This window comes from Colias croceus, chromosome 6 (genome assembly GCF_905220415.1).
Source record: "Colias croceus chromosome 6, ilColCroc2.1".
Taxonomy (NCBI): Eukaryota; Metazoa; Arthropoda; class Insecta; order Lepidoptera; family Pieridae; genus Colias; species Colias croceus.
The window spans coordinates 1,375,470-1,401,136 of record NC_059542.1 but is presented as its reverse complement, the minus strand read 5'-3'; the positions used below and the strand labels follow the sequence as shown (position 1 = coordinate 1,401,136).

At 37.8% G+C, this 25,667-nt stretch overlaps 1 protein-coding gene across 1 annotated transcript; it reads left to right on the top strand.

Moving 5' to 3' along the window:
- Positions 1-24,499, top strand: LOC123692337 (MHC class II regulatory factor RFX1). The gene is made up of 16 exons (XM_045637073.1): positions 1-12; positions 1,767-1,855; positions 3,610-3,708; positions 4,408-4,495; positions 5,189-5,260; positions 8,815-8,896; positions 12,121-12,374; positions 12,870-13,114; positions 14,030-14,196; positions 14,567-14,807; positions 16,155-16,346; positions 17,377-17,487; positions 20,312-20,484; positions 21,031-21,160; positions 22,770-22,960; positions 23,844-24,499. Exons 2-15 carry the CDS (start codon positions 1,826-1,828, stop codon positions 22,953-22,955), a joined length of 2,070 nt encoding a protein of 689 aa, XP_045493029.1. The 5' UTR covers positions 1-12; positions 1,767-1,825; the 3' UTR covers positions 22,956-22,960; positions 23,844-24,499.
- Positions 24,500-25,667: the final 1,168 nt, after the last annotated feature.

Here is a 25,667-nt window from a genome sequence, read left to right as displayed (position 1 = left end):
TATGGCTGGCAGGTTGGTTTTATTTCTATATTATTTTCCAGTCTTGGGATGTTAAGTCGGATGTTAATAACACGAGTTTCCCAAATGACGACCGTGTTGATAATGATACCTTTGTCTCCCCGTTTATTATCCCTAAAAAAGCAAGAAACCGATTACGTATCAACTTATCAATGCTATCGGGATAGGGGTGCGATATAGTACCTGGTACCGACTTTATCACGCACACATTTAAAAACAATATATTGATATTCGACAACAGGGAGTTTCGTCATGTATAGAGATAACATATGATTAGCCCAAAATATCAAAATAAAAGCATATTCAGAAAACAATCAAATCTACAAAAGCTTTTCTCAAATATTATCACTAAGTAACGAAAAACCAGTTAAAATAACACTGACAATAGTTAAAACAGTAAGAAGCAACTGTTACAATAAAAGCTATAAGCATATGCACATTCACCCATGCATGTAACACATAGACAGGTGGTGTCACCGGAGCGTGACACACCTGCACAACCCCACTATCACACCGACACATAACTCAGGCAAAATAAGCTCCAGCAATCAACAGTGGCATAGAAACCGTTGTTTGATCAATACTAGATAGTATTGTTACTGTGACTCACAATAATGCAGACTTGCCTTTGAAAATTTCAGTTACATGTGATATAATAATCGTGAAATATGTCTGAAATGGGCTTTGAGAATGTGTTTTATCTCGAGAGTGAGTGTTGTATTATTTGTGTAAAGGTGCGGAGGGATGGTGTTGCCTGGAAACACACCTCGGATACTTCTCTCTCAGTCGGAGACAGATCAATAACATCTCTATCCGATGGGATGATGTTATGCCACAGATATAATCTTATAATGTTTTATATTATTTATTATAAATTTTTCATAATGAGATTAAACATAGGTTTCTTCTTAGATAGAATATTTCTTCAAACATAATGCTGATATACATTTTTGCATTGTTTCCATTTTGCTTTAGTAGTGAATATTTAAATTGTATTGATGCTTATATATATATTTTTTAATTTCAATTTAATATTCATAATTTGAATATTTTAATTGGGGATTGATTAAGTTATGTATGAATTAAAAAAGTTATTCATGTTACATTTAAATCTCCTTCACATTTTATTTTAATATTATAAATCAAGGTACAGGTAGTCAATTAGTTAAGAGGAGGGTTATAATCCCTCTCAAATAAATGAGTTGCAAGCGTATGGTATTAAATTGCAACTATAATGACTGGTCTAGTTTTTCATTTATAAAACAAGAATGTATTTGATTACAAATGTGTGCATTGAAGCTTAACATACAATGGGTTACATATTTATTACCTTTTACATATTTTAATTATAAATTGTAAACTGGTCAAAGTTCATTTTTTTTATTTCAAATTGGCTGAGTACATATACATTTATTTTTATTTTATTAAATATTCAATCTATTTTTAATTATAATATCATTCATCAGACAGAAAATTATAATTGATTTTCAATTATATTATGTTGCTTTTGTGTATGTGCATCATTTGTTTTTGAAATTAATTTGATTCTTTGTTCAATGTAATTATTTTGGCATTTCTGTTCTGTATATTTGTATTCTAATAAATGTGTGAAATCAACAACACGTGAAACTCAGATTAAATACAGTTGCAGTTTTTTAAAAGTTTTTGAATATTTTTTTTCTGGAATCAATAATCGATTTATATACATATATGAAATAAAATCAACAATTTTTTTATCAAATTTGCAGGTTTTGATTGTGCGGGCGACGAGGTGCTTGTGGAGTCTTCGCCGCCCGCCTCCCCCGATATGGCGGCCCAACTGGCTGCGCCCACACAGGTTTTATATGATATTTAACTTTCAGCTAATAATAATCTCGCGTTACATGGATGCTATAAATTTATTATTTACTATCTGTGCTCCGCGTTTTCACCTGCATTGCTCCGCTCCTGTTGGTCTTAGCGTGACGATATATCATATCCTTCCTCGATAAATGGGCTATCTAGCAGCGAAAGAATTCAAATCGGCCCAGTAGTTCCTGAGATTAGCGCGTTCAAACAAACAAACAAACCTTTCAGATTTATAATATTTGTATAGATTTAAAATAACGGAAAAAACAGTGCTTACACCAATCTGTCTTTTTGGAAAATTTCAAATAGGGTTAAAGTGAGCGGTTCTTGCATGTAGGATTTACAAACATACTCATCTTTTGTATGTATTCATTCTTATAAACTATAGTAGGTTTATGGTTATGGTAACTGTGAATGTGCTTGGCAGCTTGGCGGATTGTCCGCGATCATCGGATTGATCGAATATCGATCGGTCGAGGTTTAGATAGCATTGCTGATATATTACAGCAATGTTATCTCAATAGGGAATAGGGATAGGTGTATAGGTACATTGAAAGTTGTATTCAAGGAAGGTATCCTTAATTATTATGGAAAACGTGTTGATATTATGTTATACAATCGAGCAGATAACAGCTATATTGCATCCGAAAAGAAAATGATTTCAGAGGATTTTGTGCAATTATCAGAAAAGAGAAAAATATAAATAAGCACTCTGCATTTAACTTGAAGTAAATTAATGAAATTAATCTTAACTTGGCTATAAAAATTTCTCCATCACGCTGAGTTACTGAAAAAGGTGCGAGGGCGAATTCTAGAGACAATTCAATTAATTGTTTGAAGAGATACGCCGCCGAGCCCAGCCGCGAACACTTGCAGAGACCCTCCAGTCCGTCATCACTACACAAACATATCCGTTTTATTATTGAAGTGAAACTTCTTTATCGGGGTTGGAAAAAAATTTAGTGTAACATTTTTTCGTTACGCGTGACATTTTTCCGTTACGCGCCATCTTTTTCTTATCCCTACCACGCGTGATTCGACGTATTTCTGTAAAGTTGCATATAGTAAATTACAGCATATTTTAACTACTAATAGCATCCCGAATATTTTTTGTGGTTGATTTCATAATTTTAATTCATAGATATTTTTGAAGACCTAAAAAAAAACTAATTATGGAGATACTTAATATTTTTCCTAGCTTGAAAGTCAAATGGTAGGGATAACTTTATTTCTTTCTCTTGACCTTCTCTTGATATTGTATAAAAATAAAACTATTGATATTCCGCACGAAATGTAGTCTGCATAATCTAGGTACCTTATTACGCAAGCTTTGGATGGATCGTAGGTCAAATGTGAGGATTTATTGGTAGACGGTATAAATATTAGTCATTTTGAACTAGAACTAATGGCTCTTTATTTTGTACCTAGTGCCTAAAGAGACACTTGTATTTGTAATTTATAGGATCGGCTTCTATGTACTACATAGAAGCCGATCCTATAAATTGACCTAAAATAGAGTATGTAGACCGAATGGATTTGATATCGCTTCGAAATATACCTATATTTTTAAAAAGGAAACTAATAACATCAATATTAGACACAACATACACAGTTTATTACTGGTATAACACACCGATTTATGAATTTGTTGAACATTGGATATAGCGGATTCAAACATTTTTTGTAGATACCCTAATTTATTACATATTTTAGTTAGAATTATTCAAATTCTTAATATTACAGGGCACAAGCGCTGGGAACGCATCGCCGAATACAGTGAGAGACCTTATCGTGATACCGGAGATTCCAAACACGATACATCTTTCTCATGCTATACAGCAGGTACCTATCGTATCTTTTTCTATTTTTCAGACTGCGTCATATGAGTTTAAAATCTTTTAAATGGAAAACAGCAGGATAAAAGTAGCAATTGTCACCGTTGCTATAATCCAAATGATTGTTGTCAATACAAATACTTATGGGATGGATCAAAGGTTCTTCTTCAACAAGAAATTTCTCAAGTTCCTAGCTGTCCCGGCAAAAGTAGTTTCTCTTATCATTTAGGTAGAAGAAAAATGTTGATCGATTTGCAGTTCTAACTTACCTTCAATAAGCAAACAAAATTTCACGAGAATCGTTCTAGCCGTTTCGGGGGAATATGGTAACTAACATTGTAACACGAGAATTTTATAATCTTGCATAAGCCTTGCATTGATATTATTTAATGGTATTCAGAGCCTATCCAACTCGGTAAGATGTAGACACGAAGGGGTCTTTTGAACACGTAATGCCATATATTTTAAAGACAATGAGTTTTTAAAGAGGTTTGGGTATAGTTGGCGTCGCGATGAACTTTCGCGGCTAGTGATGAAACTTGGATATTTTAAAATAGCAATATATTGCGTCGTTTTGATTAGAATTCTAAATAAAACCTACAAAAGTATCCAAACACCTTTCTGAAATAATTATCCGAAGGCACAATACATAATTATTTAATTTAACTTAAAAAAAAATACCTACAATATCTATAATTGTTTGCAGGTATCAACATCGGTGGTGGAAGTGAACGGCGATAGTTCTGGTCATTCTAGTCCCAACAATGAAACGCAGCACACGTATATTGTCGCAAGTAAGTGTCCTTTGGTTGCTGATTGTAGTACGTGTTTATGTTTAGTTAGAAATATGTAGATATTTTATATAATTTGTCTCATAGTGGTAGATAGATAAGTGTTATTAAACTTTTGTAGGAAATGAACACCCGAACTCAAGTTTTTATAGAATTGCAGATATCAATACTTTGATTACACCTCTGTAATAGAACGAACCTTTTTTTTTTTTTTATAGTGGGGAAATCTTCCAAAGATACCCACGGCCCCCGGGGAAGGAGCCGTGGGTTATGTCGGATTCTTACCGACTAAAACCCCACTGTGTTCCGTCGAGCCGCTTTAATGAGGGGGCCGCGGGTATTTGTTAGAATTCTTCCGCAACCAATAGAACGAACCTACAAAATATGTAACTCCTTACCAATACATTACATATCGAACTTTTATAATGTTGATGTCAAGTAAATTAATTTTACTATTGAAGATCCTAATTATTAACATTAATGCAATAAAATATATTAATAATTATTGTTCAAGCTCTAAAATAGGCTTATAGACAGCAGAAAAATACTGATAACTTCATCATCATTAGTTTTCTTATCAAATTTTCTTTTAATTTAAATAAAAATTCCCTGAAGACATTTTATTATTATTATTTTACGTAAGCATGTATCCGCTTGTATAAAGCACCGACTAGCACATGTTTTGTTGACGCACAGTGCGGGATGTGTTGAAGCCGGGATCTGTGGAGGCTGTCTACGTTAAGGCTGAGAGCAGCAGTGGTGATGAATGCAAGTTTTTTTTGTATTTTTTTTGCTTTTTTGGAGTGAAACTTCTTTAGGTGAGTTTAGAGTAAAACTTCAAGGTCGCGTCATGACAATACCGGCCCGATTTCCCCACTTGAAGAAAAAAATGGCAATACCGGCCCGTCATGGAGTAAGGCGATGGTTTTGGTATCTTTAATCTTGCCAAAGAAGTTTCACTTCTAACACGTGTGCTCGGCACACACGATCTTTTTTTGGTTTGGTTTTGTGACGTCGCTTTGCACTCGCTTTTGGTGGCTTGGTATGGAATAATTGTATAATGGTTTTTATATAAATTTAGGTGGGGATAAAGTGGTAAGTTTTTAAATTACGTGGTGAGTGGAGACTAATACTTTTAATTTGTTTTCTATGAATCTATACATATAATAAATCTGTAGAAGGGTCAATTCTGTACATTGAAAATATTGAAAAAATAAATACCAGGGGGTGTTACTGGATCGATACCAAACCGAAATATGTGATTAAAAAAATTTTTGTCTGTCTGTCTGTCTGTCTGTCTGTCTGTCTGTATGTGAAGGCATCACGTGAAAACTAGCGGTTCGATTTCGATGAAACTTGGTATAATTATACCTTATTATCCTGGGCGTAAAATAGGATACTTTTTATCCTGGAAAAATACGTAGAAAAAAATTAATCTTAATTTTTCAGTTTTATCCATAGACGTTGTTCCGTAGAACCGCGAACACACGTTGCGTAGGCCTAACCGTATTTGGGAATTGGGTCCAATAGATATTTATAAGATGTTATTGTCAGAGGTCTCAAAATGGAGAAATAAACCATCCACGCGAAGACCGACATCCGCGCGGACGGAGTCGCGGGCGGAAGCTAGTTCATAATAATAACGTGATTAAATGAAAGAAATAGAAACGAGGCGTGCCATAAGATTATTAATTAGAGCTTATGGGAGCTTTCTACCGCAGTTGCGCTTGCGTTTCTGAAAGGGAGATTAATTTATATCCGAGAACGGGAAGTTTTCTTTTAAGACTATGTAATTACGAACGTTGTATGTAATATTTCAGGAAAATTTTACAAGCAAGCAAATAATCCCGCTTTCTTCTTTCTTTTAATAAAGATGCACGTTGCATATGATGAGACTCGACGGTCGCGGTGTTTGTAAGTAGAGAATTAATAAAGAATATTTGAGTAAACGGTACTAAAATATTTTCATTTTTCTGTAATATCTACTGAAACACATAAAATTGGCCTTTATAATGTTCATCTATCTATTTAAATAATAAGGAACTCATATTTTTTTTAAGGATTCGCTACTCTTTCAAGTCAAAACAACATGTAAACAGAAGTCGTAGATGAACCAAACATCCGTCCCCTCTGATATTTAATATATCTGATTATCTTCTACCTGTCAGCTTGATACCTATTAAACGGTCTACATCAAACTATCAGTGCAAACTCGTTATCACTTTAAAACATACCCTTTCTGTATTTCGTATAAGGCGCAAAACGGTTTGACAGGTCAAATTGGGGTGTAGATTTCAATAAAAGTTGTTAATAATAGATAATTGTGTATGCCCCTTCGGATTATCTACCTGAATGATCATTATCAATGTACCCATCGGATATGCAGTAACGATTGCCCACCTGCTTCACTTTGATGTTACGCGATCCACGCTCTTTGATATTTCTTTTATGTTCGCGATTTTTGCGAATTTATTTTTATTACATGAGAAATGTCATGTGCTCTGATTGTGATAATGGATTTATTGATTTCCAATCCGAAAAATATTGAGAAATATATTGGAGAAAAAATTATATTGAAAAAATTTTTTTTGTAGAATTATCTTTAATTAGTCTTTATGATTTTATAAGTTCAATAACGAGCTGAGTAATTTATTCGTGGCTTGTATATATTCGTCAGTTTGTAATTAATCCGTCTCTTATGTGGTTCGTCTGCTCCATAACATACCTAATATTATCGGGTTAACATTCAATCGAAACCTTATTCTGTTTCTTTTATTTAGATAGGATATCACACGAAGACTAATTATTACTTTAACATTATTATAAATTGAGAAAAAGGTTGTATTTGTTATGATATGATTTCTTAGAAATATCTCATAATCTTCATAAATATTATTTTTTCCATAATCAGTGCCAAAATGTGTTTAAAATCCTGAAGGCTTTGCAATCTAAGTATTCGAGAGACTATATTATATTGGTTTATATTCTGAGCTTTTTCTAATTTCCCTTTGTCTTTAAGACGATGAATGAGATTTTTCCTCATTCCACATTTTGATATACCTAACTATACCTACTAAGTTGTGAAATGCGAGAAAAACCAATTGAAAAATAATAAATATAAATAGTACCTACGTAAAAAATCTGTAAATGATATATTTTTCAATTATAATGACAAATACTAATTTAATATTAATAACCAGACTATAATTTTTAGTTCTGCACAACAAAAAGTAAATCAATTGGTCTATATCACCCTTCAAAACTTGTAAATAATCCACCTGTGATGAGGTGATTGAAAATAAAGCAATAAACATACAAAGGGGTAGTTACGTGGGCCGACTCGCGGTGGGCGTGGCCACGGGTGGGGGGAGACTGTGCGACGGAGACGGATATAGTGTATAAAGTTCGTGCGATAGAGGTAGCTATGCGAAAGTTTGTAGTTTGTCTGCTATATGAATTTGCGTTGGATGTTTAATACAATGAGTATCAGTCAAATCATTTTACATATTTACATTATTAGTTTATTGACTTAAATAAAAAAGAATATTAATAGTAAATACGGTTAAAATCCCTGAAAATATTAATCCGAACAGGTTAAGAATACTATTATAAAAATAATTTGCAATACAATATAATGCTATGAAATATACCATTAATAGGTATATATGCTCCCGAGATTAACCCAAAATCGCGCTTTGCCAAAATCACAGAAATAAAAATTAATATTTCACAAGTAATACATATTTCGTAACTATTGAAATTGAAACATATAAAATCCTTCACCTCGATCTATTTTAATCCCCCTAACATAATTGGTGTAAAACCCACCTAAAGAGGGGCGGAGGGACGTCCCTCTCGTGCCGGGACGCTGGCTCCGAGATGAGTTGCCTGGGAGACCTCCTACAGAATGGAGGTGCCTCGATACCGCGCTTATTATCCTTGTGAGTACCGTTGTCAAGGACTCAAATTACCTAGAGGCTAGATGCCCTATAAATGTAACTTTAAAATTTCCAATGTTCGGACAGGTCGCGCCTCGTTCCCTTTAAATCGCGTTTCATTTCAATTTTTGTTGAGCAATGTCTAACACGTGAATGGGAATGGAAATTTCCCGAACAATTACTATTTTTAGATTAAAAAAATAATTCGTTAATCGTCTCAAAATGTGCGTGTTAACAATACTAATTTGCTTATTTAAACTGCGCCGCAATATTTGACATTCTTTGTTAATATTAATAAAACTAACGATTTAATTAGGCTACTAATATAATAAATAGATTATGGAATTATTAAATTAATTATATTAATGTTGCCTTCTGTTTCAGGCGAGGGTGGGAATGGCGTCAACTACCATCTTCAATATGTGGAGCCTCAAGAGATCTATACTCAAGGGCCGCAAGCACATATGTGAGTCACCTTCCATTAAATAGACTAATCCAAAACATTTCTATTGTCAATATATTAGTTATTCAGCTATATTTTTCATAGGCCTTGAGTTTTCCTAGATTTTTAGTTAGTCATCGCCGATGAATATATTAAGTTATCCGCCGGACTATTATAGTCCGGCGGATTAATAAGCCGGAACTTTTTTTTCATTTGCAATGGAAATTTTTATTCGGATATTATTATAGATCTCACAAAGTTAAGGTCTCGTGGCGTTAAATGATTCAATATGGAATTATTTACACGTGTCATGTTTCATTATATTACCGACTATTTTGGATCTTGACACCATTGAGTATTTATACTTGTTCTGCGCCACAGTTACGCAAAACCGACGAAAAAAATTTTGATTACGATTAGATATATAATTTTTTTCGTTCAAATTAGTGTCGTGGTTTAACTGCGAAAGCGGCACACGGACAGACAGGCATAATATAGGGATGGTCAATGGATGAATACTGCTAGTATTTTATAAGGCGCAGTTTTTCGGAAAAATCATAACCAGATAATTTCTTGTGATATGAAATTCTTCAAGTTATAAAAAAACATTTTCCATCAGTGTCGCTTAATCTATCTAGCCTCCTAACTATCTTCAAACACAAAATCGCTCCGTTGCGACATGAAAGAAAGACAAACACTTTTTCGCATTTATAATATTATAGAATCTACGAAAGATTCTATCTAGGAAGTACGAATCTTCTTTGGTCTACCGTGATGACAGAGTTCTATCTGATTTCCACAATGTGTTTTTCTGGCATTCGACAAATATTTCCACATAAGCGAAGCGACGTTTCAAGTTATATCGCCAATTTAAGTTTGGAAGCGAAGCTCGATGTTTCTAATCTGATCTGGTTATTTTATCGCTTGGCGAAATTAAGTTAACCGTTTTTTTTATTTGAACATTTGGTCATTCCTCAGTATACCTAAATATTATTAAAAAAAAAACAATTGATAAACAACGCCTGTGCAATTGTTTAATTTGTGCTCTGGACATGGAAAAGGTGACTCAGAATATTTGGTGATTGTACCAAAATGACACTTCTTTACCGCTCTCTTCTTAATTTTCGATTATCCAAAAATAAATGAATTCTTATGGAACAAATTGTTCAACTTTCGGTATATAAATGACACTTTTAATTAATGCCTATGCGGTTTGACCGCCGCGGCTGGTACCAGCTCTTTATCCATCATTTTCTTTTTGGTCATTACGTACTTAGACTCCTCAAGAACCATCAAACTGGTACATATCAGCAAATATTTTCTGTCATCATCTTCAACTTCAGGCCTATTAGTACAAAAATCTATCATGGCAAAACTTTATTTAAGTACTAGTGGTCCGCCCCGGCTTCGCCCGTGGTACATATTTCACAATAAAAGGTAGCCTATGTCCTTTCTCGGATATCAAAATATCTCCATACCAAATTTCATGCAAATTGGTTCAGTAGTTTAAGCGTGATTGAGTAACAGACAGACAGACAGAGTTACTTTCGCATTTTATAATATTAGTATGGATTAAATCTTCTGTCGTTGTAACGTAAGAAATTTATTGTGAAAATAACTCAAATCGAATGGATTTTAAAATTGTGAAAAGATAGATTTGATTGTGTTTGCTTGAAATGTATTCACATCAATAGCTGCAAAACTACTGGTCTGGTTTAAAATTATTTCTCCAAAAGGGACATAGCACGAGATAGTTAAATTTAATTTATTTGCTATATAACAACAAATTTACCATTCGTGGAATACGTCTTATAAGTAATCTTTCGCTAAATAAAATATCTATGGGCGAATAAATTTCTGTTAATACTGAACGAGCTTTTTCTTTTCGTGGTTAGAAAGATTACAACCTTATATGAGTTATGAGTATTGTGTAAGTGGATGGAATAAGGTATAACACAACTCTACATAATATCTATACAAATATTATAAAGAGGAAAGGTTTGATTTTTTGTTTGTTTGTTTGTATGAATTGAATAGGCTCCGAAACTACTTGGCAGATTTGAAAAATTCTTTCACCATTCGAAAGCTACATTATCCACGAGTAACATAGGCTAGGTTTTATCCCTGAAATCCCACGGGAACGGGAACTATGCGGGTTTTTCTTTGAAAACGCGGGCGAAGCCGCGGGCGGAAAGCTAGTAATATATAACCGGAAACCGTTAAAAAATGCAGTTTTTCAGTTTTAACCAGTTTTCGATAGGAATTTTCATCAAAAGGTAAAATGCTCGAGAGTCAAAACCAACGGTCACAACTCACAACTGAAAATTCATCCTCTTTCAACAATTCTTGGAATAAAAACGCAAACAGACTTTTTAAAAATATGCATAATATTGTAGCCATTTTGATATCGTAAATTTATATGATAGATGACGTAGGTATAAAATATTTCGGTGTTTATACCGCTCGTGACGTCCGCTCCGCGCCCGTGGTAGAGTGGATGGTGGACCTATAAATTTTAATTACTTATGTATAAAATTAATTTAAAGTACTTATGTATTTTAATAAATAATTTGCTTAGCTGTTTGGTAGAATGGCCGAATGTCATTCAGGCTGTAAATTAAATACCGACTCAATTATTTTCATCCTTGTTACCTATTTTGCTTTTCTGTGAACATTGTTTAGAGACCAAACGTTCCGTTACCTATATCTACTGAGTGAGAAACTTACTGACTATCCGAGTTTTGTTCAGTAGGTATATAAGCCCGTCGTAGAGTTTGACCTCTAAAAGGTTTCTCTGTCTTTGTTATACCTATACATTGATATTTTAAAGACGATGTGTTTTTCATACTCCAAGCATGAATTTGTTCCGTTATATAAACATTCTCTTTTAACAAAACATGCGACAAGATAAAACAAAGTAAAAAATGAAAAAGCCAGCTATGTAATTTCACTCCAGCATCCTTTTGTTTGTTAATATAATATCATAGCCTATAATATCTACAATTCTACTCTTATATTATAAAGATTTGGAAGAAAATACATTTATTCGTCAACATATAACTTAAATAATTAAAATTAACGCTACAGTACAAATTGGATAGTATTTTTGAATGAAACGAATAAACGGCTGGCCCGATGTCAAATATTCATATTAGAATATTTGCTCTGACATAGGCTATTTCCCCCTCTCAATCCGGGCGAAGCTTATTGCCAGCCAGTATAATGTACAACAAAAAAACATAAAACAGGGAAACGCTCCGCGCGTACCCCGTGTTCGGCGTCGCGAACGTGGAGCCTGTGAGCGCGGAGGCAGGTGCGGGCGCGGACGGCGAGTGGAGCGGCGAGTTCACGTTCACCGCGGAGGCCACGGGGGGGACTGGTGCGGGGGGTGCGGGGGCAGGCGGTGCGGGAGGGGGGGAGCAGCCCGTCTCCCCCGCGCCGTCGCCCCGCATGCCGCCCGCCACCGTGCAGTGGCTGCTCGATCATTATGAGACGGCGGAAGGTGAGTGGGTTTCAGGAAAGGCGTGGGCGGAAAACGTGTTAGTCGAAATGAATTGGCCAAAAAAATTTGTCCTTTGTTTATATTTGGTTAGCATTGACTTTATAAGAAGCCTAGAAAGGATTAAAAGTTGTTCAGATTGAAGAACGTATGACATTGAGCTAATTAAAATGATCTACTTTTAATTCTTACTCATTTGTTGAAAAATATTACGATTACTACATCTTTGTTTTGAATTTACAATTTACTGTTCACGCTGTACCTTACCTATAACTTCAGTACTACTATTAAACATTCTATGCTATAACATAGTTAGCTAGTACTTTAAATCCAGCCAGTCTATTTTAGGTACATCATCGTCACTAAGTTAATGTGTGAACCAGTTAACTTTACAAGAAAATTTTCTTCAAATTAAGTGTATTGTCTATTTGTCTCATGTTTAGTTACGATCAATTATTTGTCAAATAACATTATCTACATATTTAAAACAACTTTTAGGTGTATCCCTCCCCCGATCTACTCTGTACGCACACTACCTACGCCACTGCGCTACACACCGCCTCGAACCAGTCAACGCGGCGTCCTTTGGCAAACTCATTCGTTCCGTGTTCGTCGGATTGAGAACTCGTCGTCTCGGCACTAGAGGCAACTCGAAGTACCACTACTATGGGATACGCGCTAAACCGACCGCGCCACGGGACTCTCCGACATTCCAGAATAAATTGGACCTGGATGAACAACAGGTCAGCTATAAGAATTGATTCTTTAAATCTACCCTCTTTTTATTTTCGTCCTAAATTTATAAAAATATCTTCCCTAGTTTTATTATGCCAATGTTGAGAAATAATTGATGTTTTTATACTTTTACAAGCATTTCAAGTGCAAACTTTTTAACCGACTTCAAAAAAAAGGAGGAGGTTATCAATTCGGCCGGTATATTTTTATTTTTTTTTTTTTTTTTATGTATGTACACCGATTACTCCGAGGTTTCTGAACCGATTTACGTGATTCTTTTTTTGTTCGATGCGGGATGGTGTCGAATTGGTCCCATAAAAATTTTATTCGGCTAGGCCTAGTAGTTTTTATTTTATGAGCATTTTTGTCTGTACTCGATGACTTAATTTCAATGTAGCAAGTAACTTTGATTCACTTCCCGGTAACCGATTGAGCTGAAATTTTGTATACGAATGTAAATTGGATAGCGATGAAACATTATCATGACATGGAGCTGATCTGATGATGGAATCGGAAGGTGGCCATAGGAACTCAGTAATATATTGACTCAACTTTATCGAGTTTGGGCTCGTTTGATTCGTGTTGAAAAATACACTAAAAAGTATTAAATAAAAATAACTGCGTTAAAAACAACCGACTTCAAAAACGGAAAAGTAAGAAATAAAAAAGATTTGATATTATTAATTACTACATATTATTTTTATGTGCTATTTATTAAATAGGTTTGAAGTCGGTGCCAAACACTAAGCACTTAGTATTAAGCCCATGCACCGACATCAAACCTTTTTAGTAAATAGCACATAAAAATAATATGTAGTAATTAATAATATCAAATCTTTTTTATTTCTTACTTTTCCGTTTTTGAAGTCGGTTGTTTTTAACGCAGTTATTTTTATTAGAATAATTATTTCAATTTTTACCAGGAGCCGCGTGAACGTGAACCGGAACAAAATGCAGTTGGTCTCAACGGTGTGGCACATCGTCAGTTCTTGGGAACGGTGGTGCCACCAGACCCTCCAGAACTATTCATAGATGATATGCCGGAAGATGTGCCCCCGAATGCGCTGCAACTGCTTAAGAACCATCATCGGTGAGATTTCAAATCGTAAAATTGTTAAATAAGTGGTATTTTATGTTTGCAGCATATTAAATAGGTATTTTACTTTTAAGTTTCAATGAAGCTTTAAACTAAACATGTTATGGTTCTAAACATTTTTATTTAAGTTTAAATAAAAGTTCGGAAAACTGCAAGATTAACACAATAAAATTGTTAATTTTATTCTGTAGGCCTGTATCCATTAAGATTTTTTAATATCCTGTTTAGAAATCTTCAATTCCATGCATCATAGTGTCGAGTTCAGTTACATATCTATAGCAGTTCAGTAGTTCACGTTTTTTGGCGTTTTGTAATGTGTCCATACTAAACTTAACTGCATACCAATCTGAACCTTATCCTCCAGGGATCACGGCGTAGAGTTCCTCGAGGCGGTCGCAGCACTGGACACGGCGGCGGTGGAGCGCGCGCGGCGCAGCTTCTGGAAGCGGCCGCCCGCCGAGCTGTGCCGGCGCGCGCTGCTGCGGCTGGCCGCGCGCCGGGACGTGGCCGTGTGGCTGCGCCGCGCCGAGCTGCAGCTGCACCAGCGCGCCGTCGACCTGCTGCTGCCCGACGTGCTGCGGCCCATACCCTCGCAGCTCACGCAGGTACACTCTCTGGAAGCGGCCGCCCGCCGAGCTGTGCCGGCGCGCGCTGCTGCGGCTGGCCGCGCGCCGGGACGTGGCCGTGTGGCTGCGCCGCGCCGAGCTGCAGCTGCACCAGCGCGCCGTCGACCTGCTGCTGCCCGACGTGCTGCGGCCCATACCCTCGCAGCTCACGCAGGTACACTCTCTGGAAGCGGCCGCCCGCCGAGCTGTGCCGGCGCGCGCTGCTGCGGCTGGCCGCGCGCCGGGACGTGGCCGTGTGGCTGCGCCGCGCCGAGCTGCAGCTGCACCAGCGCGCCGTCGACCTGCTGCTGCCCGACGTGCTGCGGCCCATACCCTCGCAGCTCACGCAGGTACACTCTCTGGAAGCGGCCGCCCGCCGAGCTGTGCCGGCGCGCGCTGCTGCGGCTGGCCGCGCGCCGGGACGTGGCCGTGTGGCTGCGCCGCGCCGAGCTGCAGCTGCACCAGCGCGCCGTCGACCTGCTGCTGCCCGACGTGCTGCGGCCCATACCCTCGCAGCTCACGCAGGTACACTCTCTGGAAGCGGCCGCCCGCCGAGCTGTGCCGGCGCGCGCTGCTGCGGCTGGCCGCGCGCCGGGACGTGGCCGTGTGGCTGCGCCGCGCCGAGCTGCAGCTGCACCAGCGCGCCGTCGACCTGCTGCTGCCCGACGTGCTGCGGCCCATACCCTCGCAGCTCACGCAGGTACACTCTCTGGAAGCGGCCGCCCGCCGAGCTGTGCCGGCGCGCGCTGCTGCGGCTGGCCGCGCGCCGGGACGTGGCCGTGTGGCTGCGCCGCGCCGAGCTGCAGCTGCACCAGCGCGCCGTCGACCTGCTGCTGCCCGACGTGCTGCGGCCCATACCCTCGCAGCTCACGCAGGTACACTCTCTGGAAGCGGCCGCCCGCCGAGCTGTGCCGGCGCGCGCTGCTGCGGCTGGCCGCGCGCCGGGACGTGGCCGTGTGGCTGCGCCGCGCCGAGCTGCAGCTGCACCAGCGCGCCGTCGACCTGCTGCTGCCCGACGTGCTGCGGCCCATACCCTCGCAGCTCACGCAGGTACACTCTCTGGAAAAGAATATTGAATACGTATGGATATATTGCACGAGTGGATGGATGGACCGACTGCGGGTATTTTTTTACGCGTGTTTTAGTTGATTAAATGAAATAAAACTTGTGAATTAACCTGTGGTAAAATTATTAAGACTTATACCATCCGAAGCATTGATATTTGGATCAAACCACAACAAATTCTTAAGCGGTATTTTTCAATGGACATAAAAATTTTAACAAAGAGATTTGGTTGTTAAAAATGTTTGTTTTAAAGCATATTATGACACGAGATATAATTTGCAGGCGATCCGCAACTTCGCGAAGACGCTCGAGTCAGCCCTATCGGCGGGTTCGTGCGGCGCGCCGGCCCTGGCGGTGCGTGCGCAGGCGTCGGCCGCGGGCGCGCTGGCGGGCGCGCTGCGCCGCTACACGTCGCTCAACCACCTGGCGCAGGCCGCGCGCGCCGTGCTCACCAACCAGCACCAGATACAGCAGGTATGCACACACACACACAGTGAGAAATACAGAAATAAATATGCGACGAACAAACATACAGGGGTTTGGGTTTGTATGGGCTAGTGGCGTCGTGATGAACTTTCGCTATTAAAATATCTATAATAAACTAGCTTACCGCCCGCGGCTTCGCCCGCTTTCTTTAAAACGATTTGAGATTTAAACTATCCTATCTCTCAAGTTGGATCGAACTGCACATGGTGTGCGAATTTTAATATAATCGGTTAAGTGGTTTAGGAGTCCATTGAGGACAAACATTGTGACACGAGATTTATATATATTAGAGATATATAATTTTGCGCTTTTAAAATATTGCAAAAGCAAAAGTTATTACTTTTGCTCACAATATTACCCAAACCCCTTTCTGACACATTTAATAAAGCAGATCATGGTCGTTTGAATTCATGTGTCTACTATGTTTATTAAATATCCATCATTTTCGTCATAAATCATCTCACACATCGACTTCCCATTATACATCCCCATTTATTGTATGTACTCATATGCATTTCTTCCAATGTAAAATTTTAGGATATTTCCCGTTTTATTTTTAAAAAGTTATTAGTGTCATTTTACTCATTAGGTAAAGTACTTTCGATATCAGTTTAAAGTTTTTTGATATATGTAATAGTTACGAAATAATTGCCCGCGCACACTTAACGATTACACCAGTTATAATCGTACATAATTTGATTACAAATTTGATTACTTTTATAAATATCAGAAGTGGAAATCAGCTCAACAATGTTCAATCCATACTAATATTATAAATGCGAAAGTAACTCTGTCTGTCTGTCTGTTACTCAATCACGCCTAAACTACTGAACCAATTTTCATGAAATTTGGTATGGAGATATTTTGATACCCGAGAAAGGACATAGGCTACTTTTTATCCCGGGAAAATGACGCAATCGCGGAAATCCCACGAGAACGGGAACTATGCGGGTTTTTCTTTGATTGCGCGGGCGAAGCCGCGGGCCAAAACCTAGTTTAAAATAAATTGTGATTGCAGATGGTATCGGACCTGAGCCGCGTGGACTTCCGCGTGGTGCGCGAGCAGGCGGCGTGGGCCTGCGCCTGCGGGAACGCGCCCACTGCGCACAAGCTCGAGGCCGACTTCAAGGTATTCTATCTGAGCCCCCACTTATTGTAGTTGAAAAGTTTACGAACTTTGATAGATGGTATAATTTTTTTATTTATTTATTGGAATATACGTATCATATAGAATTGGAACCTTTATATGGATCCATCTTTGCGAAAATAATTATTTGCCTATGCTCGCGAGCAGTGGTTTTTCATGGTCGAGCTTTTCTAGGCACTTGATCGGAAGTACAATGCTCTTTTAAATAAACTATAACATTAAATATATTTTTATCGAACATTCTAAATGATTTTCAATTTTCATGTAACTCTAGTTTTTGTTAAAATGTAAACTTAAAATTATTTTTCTTGTTGATGGGTCACAAATCTTACTTTTACCTATTTATACTGCAAAGCAAATTAATTTTTAGATATTTTTACCCGACTACGGCAAAGCAAAAGGAGGGTTATGATTTTGACAGGCTATGTATGTATGTATGTATGTATGTATGTATGTTCATCTGTTCCCTCGTAACGTCTAAACTACTTATCAGAATTTGACAAATGACATATCATTAGAAGCGTCTTAAATTGTCCGCTGGTTATAGGCTATATGGGGTTTCACAAAATCTAATGTGGCGTCCTCTATCGGACAAAACATACAAAGTAAAAAAATAAAGTTAAGATAAATATCCCGTGTTTAGTATCATTTGAAAGCGCTTTCCTTGTACATTTTGAATATATATATATTACTAGCATTTGCTCGTGACTTTACCTGTATTCATGGGCTGATTGCATATAATTCACATCTTTTCGTCCATAGCTTCTTTATTAGTTCATCAGTTTAACTTTTGTTAATATTATGCCCCCAAATACACTTTAACACCAAAATAGTACAAATAATATAAAGTGAAAAAACTAAAACCCAACTACGACAATAACCGGCGCTGAAAAAGTATAAAACAAGATTTCAGAATACTGAACTGAACAAAGTTGCTAATGTAGTTGCAAGTAAATGGACACAGTAGACTCTACCAAGATGCCTTCGTTGTAAATTGACAATAATGTCATACAATACTATTCTGAAGTATGCAATATTCCACTATGTAGAGATAAATTTTCATGTTTGGAAAGGCGTAGTCACACGTTGTTGAAGTGCTACGGTAGATAGGTACCTATATTATGTAACGTGTGACTACGCCTTTCCAAACATGAAAATTTATCTCTACATAGTGGAATATTGCATACTTCAGAATAGTATTGTATGACATTATTGTCAATTTACAACGAAGGCATCTTGGTAGAGTCTACTGTGTCCATTTACTTGCAACTACATTAGCAACTTTGTTCAGTTCAGTATTCTGAAATCTTGTTTTATACTTTTTCAGCGCCGGTTATTGTCGTAGTTGGGTTTTAGTTTTTTCACTTTATATTATTAGATGGAATGTTTAAAAAACGGTGCAAATATTTGTAAAAGAAAAAAATATTGGCGGCATTTCAACAGGTTTTGACTTTGGAACACTCGAACCATGCTGTTTCTAATTTGTTGTCCAGACTGAAAATACTCGAACTTCAGACTTCACTTAAAGTTGTTCAATTTTATTAATGCTAACGTTTGATTAAAATTAAACAATTTCTTATAAAACTAGATAAGTCTAATACGTTAATATATAAATGTTAAATGAATTTGATGACTACTTTATCATGTTACGTGTTTCTAATTAAACGTCCACGGTCCACCACTGTATATCATATATGTTTATGCTATTGTGTGCTGGTAGTTTAATGTCGGATGCTTATCCTACTTCCTACCAGTCCTACTTATAAATGCGAAAGTTTGTGAGGATGGACTTGGATGGATCTTTGTTACTCTTTCACGCAAATACTACTGAATCGATAACAATGAAAATTAACACACATATAGAGGCTAACTTGGATTAACCCATAGGATAAGTTTTATCCGGGAAATTCCAAGGGAACGGGACAGATAAAGGTTTTCTTTGAAATCGCGGGCGAAGTCGCGGGCGGAAAGCTAGTGTTGGATAAATGTGGAAGTGGCATCCATATACCACACGCGCACTGACACCCGTTAGATACAATGTCGCAATGCTCGTCCATGTAGTATTTGTATGACGAAATATGACAATTACGTATGACATAATGCGTAATGTAACTTAACTATGCGGGCTGCAGACCAAGAGCTGAGCTAAGTTAGTTTAGCTTAGCTCGCATAGCTGACGCAGTTTTCCATACTTGTGTGCAGATCGCAAACTATGTGAACTAAGCTATGTGAGCTAACTAAAATATGCGAAGCTATGTTAGTTGTGTGCGCCGATGCGCAGCTACGCGAGCTAAGCTATGTCCCTCCCGCCTTCCCCGCACGCCCTTCGTCGTCCGTCTAATTGAACTCCGCAGCACTAACTGAGCTTTAAGCTTAGCTCTTTGTGTGCACGCCGTTTATTTCTCTCTTACCTTAGTTTGGCTTAGCCTAGCTTCCCTAGCTTAGCTTTGGAATAGCTTAGTTTTCGGTCTGCAGCCGGCATTAGTGGTGGGAGTCGAGCACGCGTTGGCACGAATCGGGCCACGCTCGGCGTTCTTGTGGCCTCGTATAATGGCCGTTCCCAATATTCAAACTATGGTTAAAGATATCAGCTATCTCCGATAGCTAGTGAGGCTCTATCTATCGTAAGATAGAAAAGATATCGGGAACGGCCATTGCTGGCTGTTATTGGGACGCCAAAACAAAAGATAGATAGCATTTACTATCTTTAGTATGTCAAACCGAAGATAGATACAATATTGGGACCGGCCAAAGTTAGCTAGCACACCGGTAGCCAGTCGGTACACGCTAGCAGCGCTCGTTCCAGGCGACGCTGGGGCGCGGCGCGTCGCTGGAGCAGTGGGCGGGCTGGCTGGACGCGTGCGTGCGGGCCGCGCTCGCGCCGCACACCGCGCGCCCCGACTTCACCGCGCGCGCCAGGAGACTGCTGCTCGACTGGTCCTTCTACTCCTCGCTGGTCATACGGGAGCTGACCTTGAGGTTAGTGGGCGGTGACAAGTTGTCTGTGGAAGTAGACCTTTAATAAACTGTTAATAGTATTATCGATTTCACTTGTTTAGATGCGTTTACGGCCGTTTCGGAATGCGGTCTCTTAACTAAAGAGCCGATGAGACTTCTTCGCATTCAACCTGATTAATGATAAAATGTTATTAATATTCAAGTGGGCAATGTGAAACATATTTTCTTTCTTTTAGCATTCAATAGATATTATATTCTGTATTCTATTCTGAAAAGTCGAATATAAATTCAAATAAATGTGTCTACGTTAAACTCATAAATTAGTCCATGGCTATGTACCGCACACGTAGCGGGCAGCCAGCTCGCCGCGTGCGGACTCACAGCACGGTCGGTCCCCAGCCTCCCTAGACAAGTGGCTTTCTATTAGCGTAAAGTTTGATAGAATAGATTATGAATGTATGAGATTGACATAAATTGTAGATAAACGTATCTTACGTCAATCTCATACATTCATAATCTATTCTATTAAACGTTACGCTAATAGAAAGCCACTTGTGTAACCCCCAGGTCGGCGGCGTCGTTCGGCTCGTTCCACCTGCTCCGTCTGCTGTACGACGAGTACGTGGCGTTCCTCATCGAGCGCCGCGTCGCCGCGCACCGCCACGAGCCGCCCATCGCCGTCATGCAGCGCGCGCTCGTGAGTGCACACACACACACACACACACACACGCACGCCCATACACACACACACGCACGCACATACACACACACACGCCCATACACACACACACGCACGCTAATACACACACACACACACACACACGCACGCCCATACACACACACACGCACGCACGCACATACACACACACACACGCACGCCCATACACACACACACGCACGCACATACACACACACACACACAGCTATATACATGAACATACGTGCCGTAAATATACAACACCTATATACATGAACATACGTGCCGTACATATACAACACCTATATACATGAACATACGTGCCGTACATATACAACACCTATATACATGAACATACGTGCCGTAAATATACAACACCTATATACATGAACATACGTGCCGTACATATACAACACCTATATACATGAACATACGTGCCGTACATACACAACACCTATATACATGAACATACGTGCCATACATATACAACACCTATATACATGAACATACGTGCCGTACATATACAACACCTATATACATGAACATACGTGCCGTACATATACAACACCTATATACATGAACATACGTGCCGTACATATACAACACCTATATACATGAACATACGTGCCGTACATATACAACACCTATATATACATACATGAACATACATTCCGTACAGCAAGATTTCATGGATACACACGCGAACAAACGCAGACACTTCACACCGCCCATTTACAATACATCCCCAAATATGAGCATGCACAATCATAAACATATTGCCGTGCTGCACGCGAGGCATGTTCAGCACACAAAAACATGCACACGCATGTACAAGCATACATACACACACATTTATTTTTATTTATTTATTTATTAAAAAAGTTCATCACCATTTGTTACATATGTATCATTCAGATAAACAGCAACAATAGGATTTACACATTATTATGCACAACTATTACAGATGAACACTACATTCACAGAAATTAATAATAAATTAGGCGATATCTATACACAATATTATATCTATATACAATTAAACAAAAAAGAAATGTGTGTGCTCTTATCATTAAAGAGTTCTGATTAACTACAACAGGCAATATTAAAAAAGTTATTACATTAAATATTTCATCTATATATTACGGACATAAAGACAATTATAATATGTGAATTTGAAAAAGAATTAAGTCTTAATGTTAAGCATTGCTTTCCGAAACTTATAGAGGGAGTCTGAGAAAATATCCACTGAGTAAGGTGCATAGTCTAGGAATGGGGGAGTTGCGAACCAGAACAGTTCTGTTTTGACGTGCAAATAGCAAGTTCGTAATTTGTTTCCTTGGATAATGCTTAGGGATATTGAATTTAAATTGATTGAGTAGCTTCTCACAGTCAATAGCATTTTGAAAGACTTTGTACAGAAAAACCATATCCAACAGATCTCTGCATTGTTCCAACGATGTCATATTAAACTTTTTCAGTCGGCTTTCATACGATTATTTAATTTAACTTTTTATAGAAACACTTTTTCACATTATTATAAGTAAACTATCTTGCTTTATTGTATAGGTTTTCTTTGTGAAACTCATTCAATATCTATAATATAATCCAGGATGAAGACGACGAGTTGCCCGAAGAGCCAGCTCGTGCTGAAGAGGAGGAGGGCGAGGGCGGGGAGGGCGGGGAGGGTGGGGACGGGGAGGGGGGAGACGGGGGGGACGGCGAGTGGGAGTGGGGGGAGGATGACGACGATGACGACGACGAGCTCGACTGCAAGAAGGCGCGCCTCTCTGAATAGCCTCTGTGAGTTTTGTATAAAATTATTTATTTATGCAAATATTATGGAAAAATCTTGAGGAAAAAAGTCGTTACATATTGACTTCATACTACAAATTTCAAATGTATGACGATGATCTTTATAATTAAAAAGTTTTTATTTGTCTGTTGTGCAATATGTTTGCTAGAAGTTTGAGGATTAGCATTTCGACTCTTGGGACCGGTTTTACCGTTTAATGATGGAATGTAGACAAATGGATACTAAGATACTTTTTAACGCAATAATAATACGTAACACAATAGTCATATAATACCAGTGTGCATGTGAAGATTCTAATGAGTAAATCTTACTCAATGCAATTATTAAGCTATTGCATAGCTTCTATCGCGGGCCTTGAGCGCGGGGACCGAATCGAGAAATTCCGTAACGAAAAAACCTCACGCTCCCCACTCCGACGGGCGGAGGTGTGGCTTGAAGGCATAGCATGCAATAGCTTAACCGCGGCAGTCCCCGAGTGACACACGTCGTTTTTTTTTAAATTATAGCTACCATTTGCGTTCTGTTTCATATCTTTTAGCGACAAATGAGCAAAAGAAAACATATCCATGTGATGAAACTACCCATAGGTTTGTTTATCCTACTAATATTATAAATGCGAAAGTTTGTATGGATGTATGGATGTTTGTTACTCTTTCACGTAAAAACTACTGAACCGATTACAACGAAATTTAGCACACATATAGAGGGTAACTTGGATTAACACATAGGATAGTTTTTATTCCGGAAATCCCACGGGAACGGGAACTATGCGGGTTTTCCTTTGCAAACGCGGGCGAAGCCGCGGGCGGAAATCTAGTACTTTATATGTAAGTTAAAAATAATAATAATTGTTTTTTTTTTTTATTTCAGGTTTCCCGATTGGGATTTTCTGAACCTGCCGCTTTAGTGAGCATCTACACCAAAGCTTCAAAGGGCAAACTTATTAGAGACTGTAAATGTGATTCTGTGCTCATGTGCGTTGATTCATTTTTAAATAGAATGTTTTAAAAATAATTATTTTGCTTACTGGCAATTTCTCAGTTGCCATAAGTTGCTATAATTCCTAAAAGTGACAAGTGATTGAAGTGTCAAAATTGACGGATTCCTTTTTTCCGGGTTTTCTGGGTATTGTAGATGCAAACCAAATTAATTGGTTTATTCGTACGTGGATTCAAGCAAAGAAATCTAGTCACATACATAATTTTACATAACTAAGTGTCTATGTCTTATTGGAATACAAGTTTATTGTCAAATATGTGTTAGTAAATAATTCTTATTTAAGTACTTCGAGTGGAAGGTTTCGATTTAGGGATTACTATAGGTGGAGACAACGGTGTCGCCTTAAAATTATAATGTCATGTGTATATAAAAATTAAAAAGCAAGTCAAGAGTTTTTAAAGAAAACTCGTAAAATTTGTCACTATTATTTCGTTCCATAGATTTAAGGCGATACCGTTCCACTAAAAAAATGAAGTTGTGTTAGGATTTCCAGCACTTTGTAGAAATCAAAATATGTACTGCTATTTGGATATCGTAAATTCGTAAATAAATGCGATGTCTCAATCTAAAATAAATACTATTGTAAATATACTTCCATGTTTCAAATAGGTCTAAGTAAAATTATTTTTGGAAGCACGGTTTATAATTATAATTTTAGAAACCAAAGATTATCTTTATTTTTATGTGAAGCACAAATTTCAGTTATATGTTATTCGCGGGTTTATTTTGGGATAAGAGACAACAGAGTTGTCTGAGACGCCATCTTGTCGTTTCCATGTATGTAGACATTAAGAATCATTATTGGATGTTTTTGAACATTATCAAAATTAAATATATTATTCGTAGCATAAGAAAGAATAAATGTTAATAGCTTTTTCGATAAATATAACAAAATTTCACACTAAATATTTTGGAAACAAGATACAGGCTACATTATAATTTTGACATTTTAAGTGTAGTTTTAAAGTGATGTGTTTATCATAGAGTATGCGGGTTTAAAAATTATTTGTGTATTTTTAATTAATAACTGCACTGTATAAATTTTTGCACGGTAGTTGAACAATGAACCGTCTCGTCGTTACCTGAAGGAGGCCTAAGTCATTAATTGTAGGTATCTATTATGTTATCTATATGTAAATCAACAAAAAAAGTAGAAGATACACAGTTCAAATTCATAAAGAGCGAAATAGGAATCATTGTAACGTAGATATTTTTCAGGCAAATTTATTAAAGTATAACTTTCTGTTCAAACGTTAAATTATCAACGGTATATTTTCACAAATTAATTTCATAATAGTTAGGCTTTCAGTTTGTACATACAGTTTTAACAGGTGAATATAAATTATTTTGCTATGTAATCTAGATTTTTGGTCATTCGACCGTGACCATAAAAACTATTTTGTTTATAGATTCAGGGAAATAGAGCATGCGTTGTCTATGGATATCCATATAATATTTTTGTACACAGTAATTATTAATGCCTTTGTTGTTGCCTTACATACACTTTACCTCAAATGAAATGCGTTAATAATAATTTTGACGGTTGTGTTTCAAGCAAATAAGCCTTGTTGTGAATTACCATTTGCGTCTTACGAGGAATCTGTATACGTAGTGAAGTGTAATCGATGTCACGTCTGTCCATAAGTAGTTAAATGTTTTCTGCTAAGCGTATAGGAGAATAAGCCTTATTTCTGT

What these genes read in the sequence shown, in the direction of transcription:
- LOC123692337 (XM_045637073.1), top strand. Translation starts at nt 1,826, where the DNA reads ATGGCGGCCCAACTGGCTGCGCCCACACAG. An exon ending in GAGCAGCAGTGGTGATGAAT is followed by an intron (nt 5,261 to 8,814) that starts GCAAGTTTTTTT and finishes CTTCTGTTTCAG; the next exon opens with GCGAGGGTGGGAATGGCGTC. An exon ending in ACCAGCACCAGATACAGCAG is followed by an intron (nt 16,347 to 17,376) that starts GTATGCACACAC and finishes TTGTGATTGCAG; the next exon opens with ATGGTATCGGACCTGAGCCG.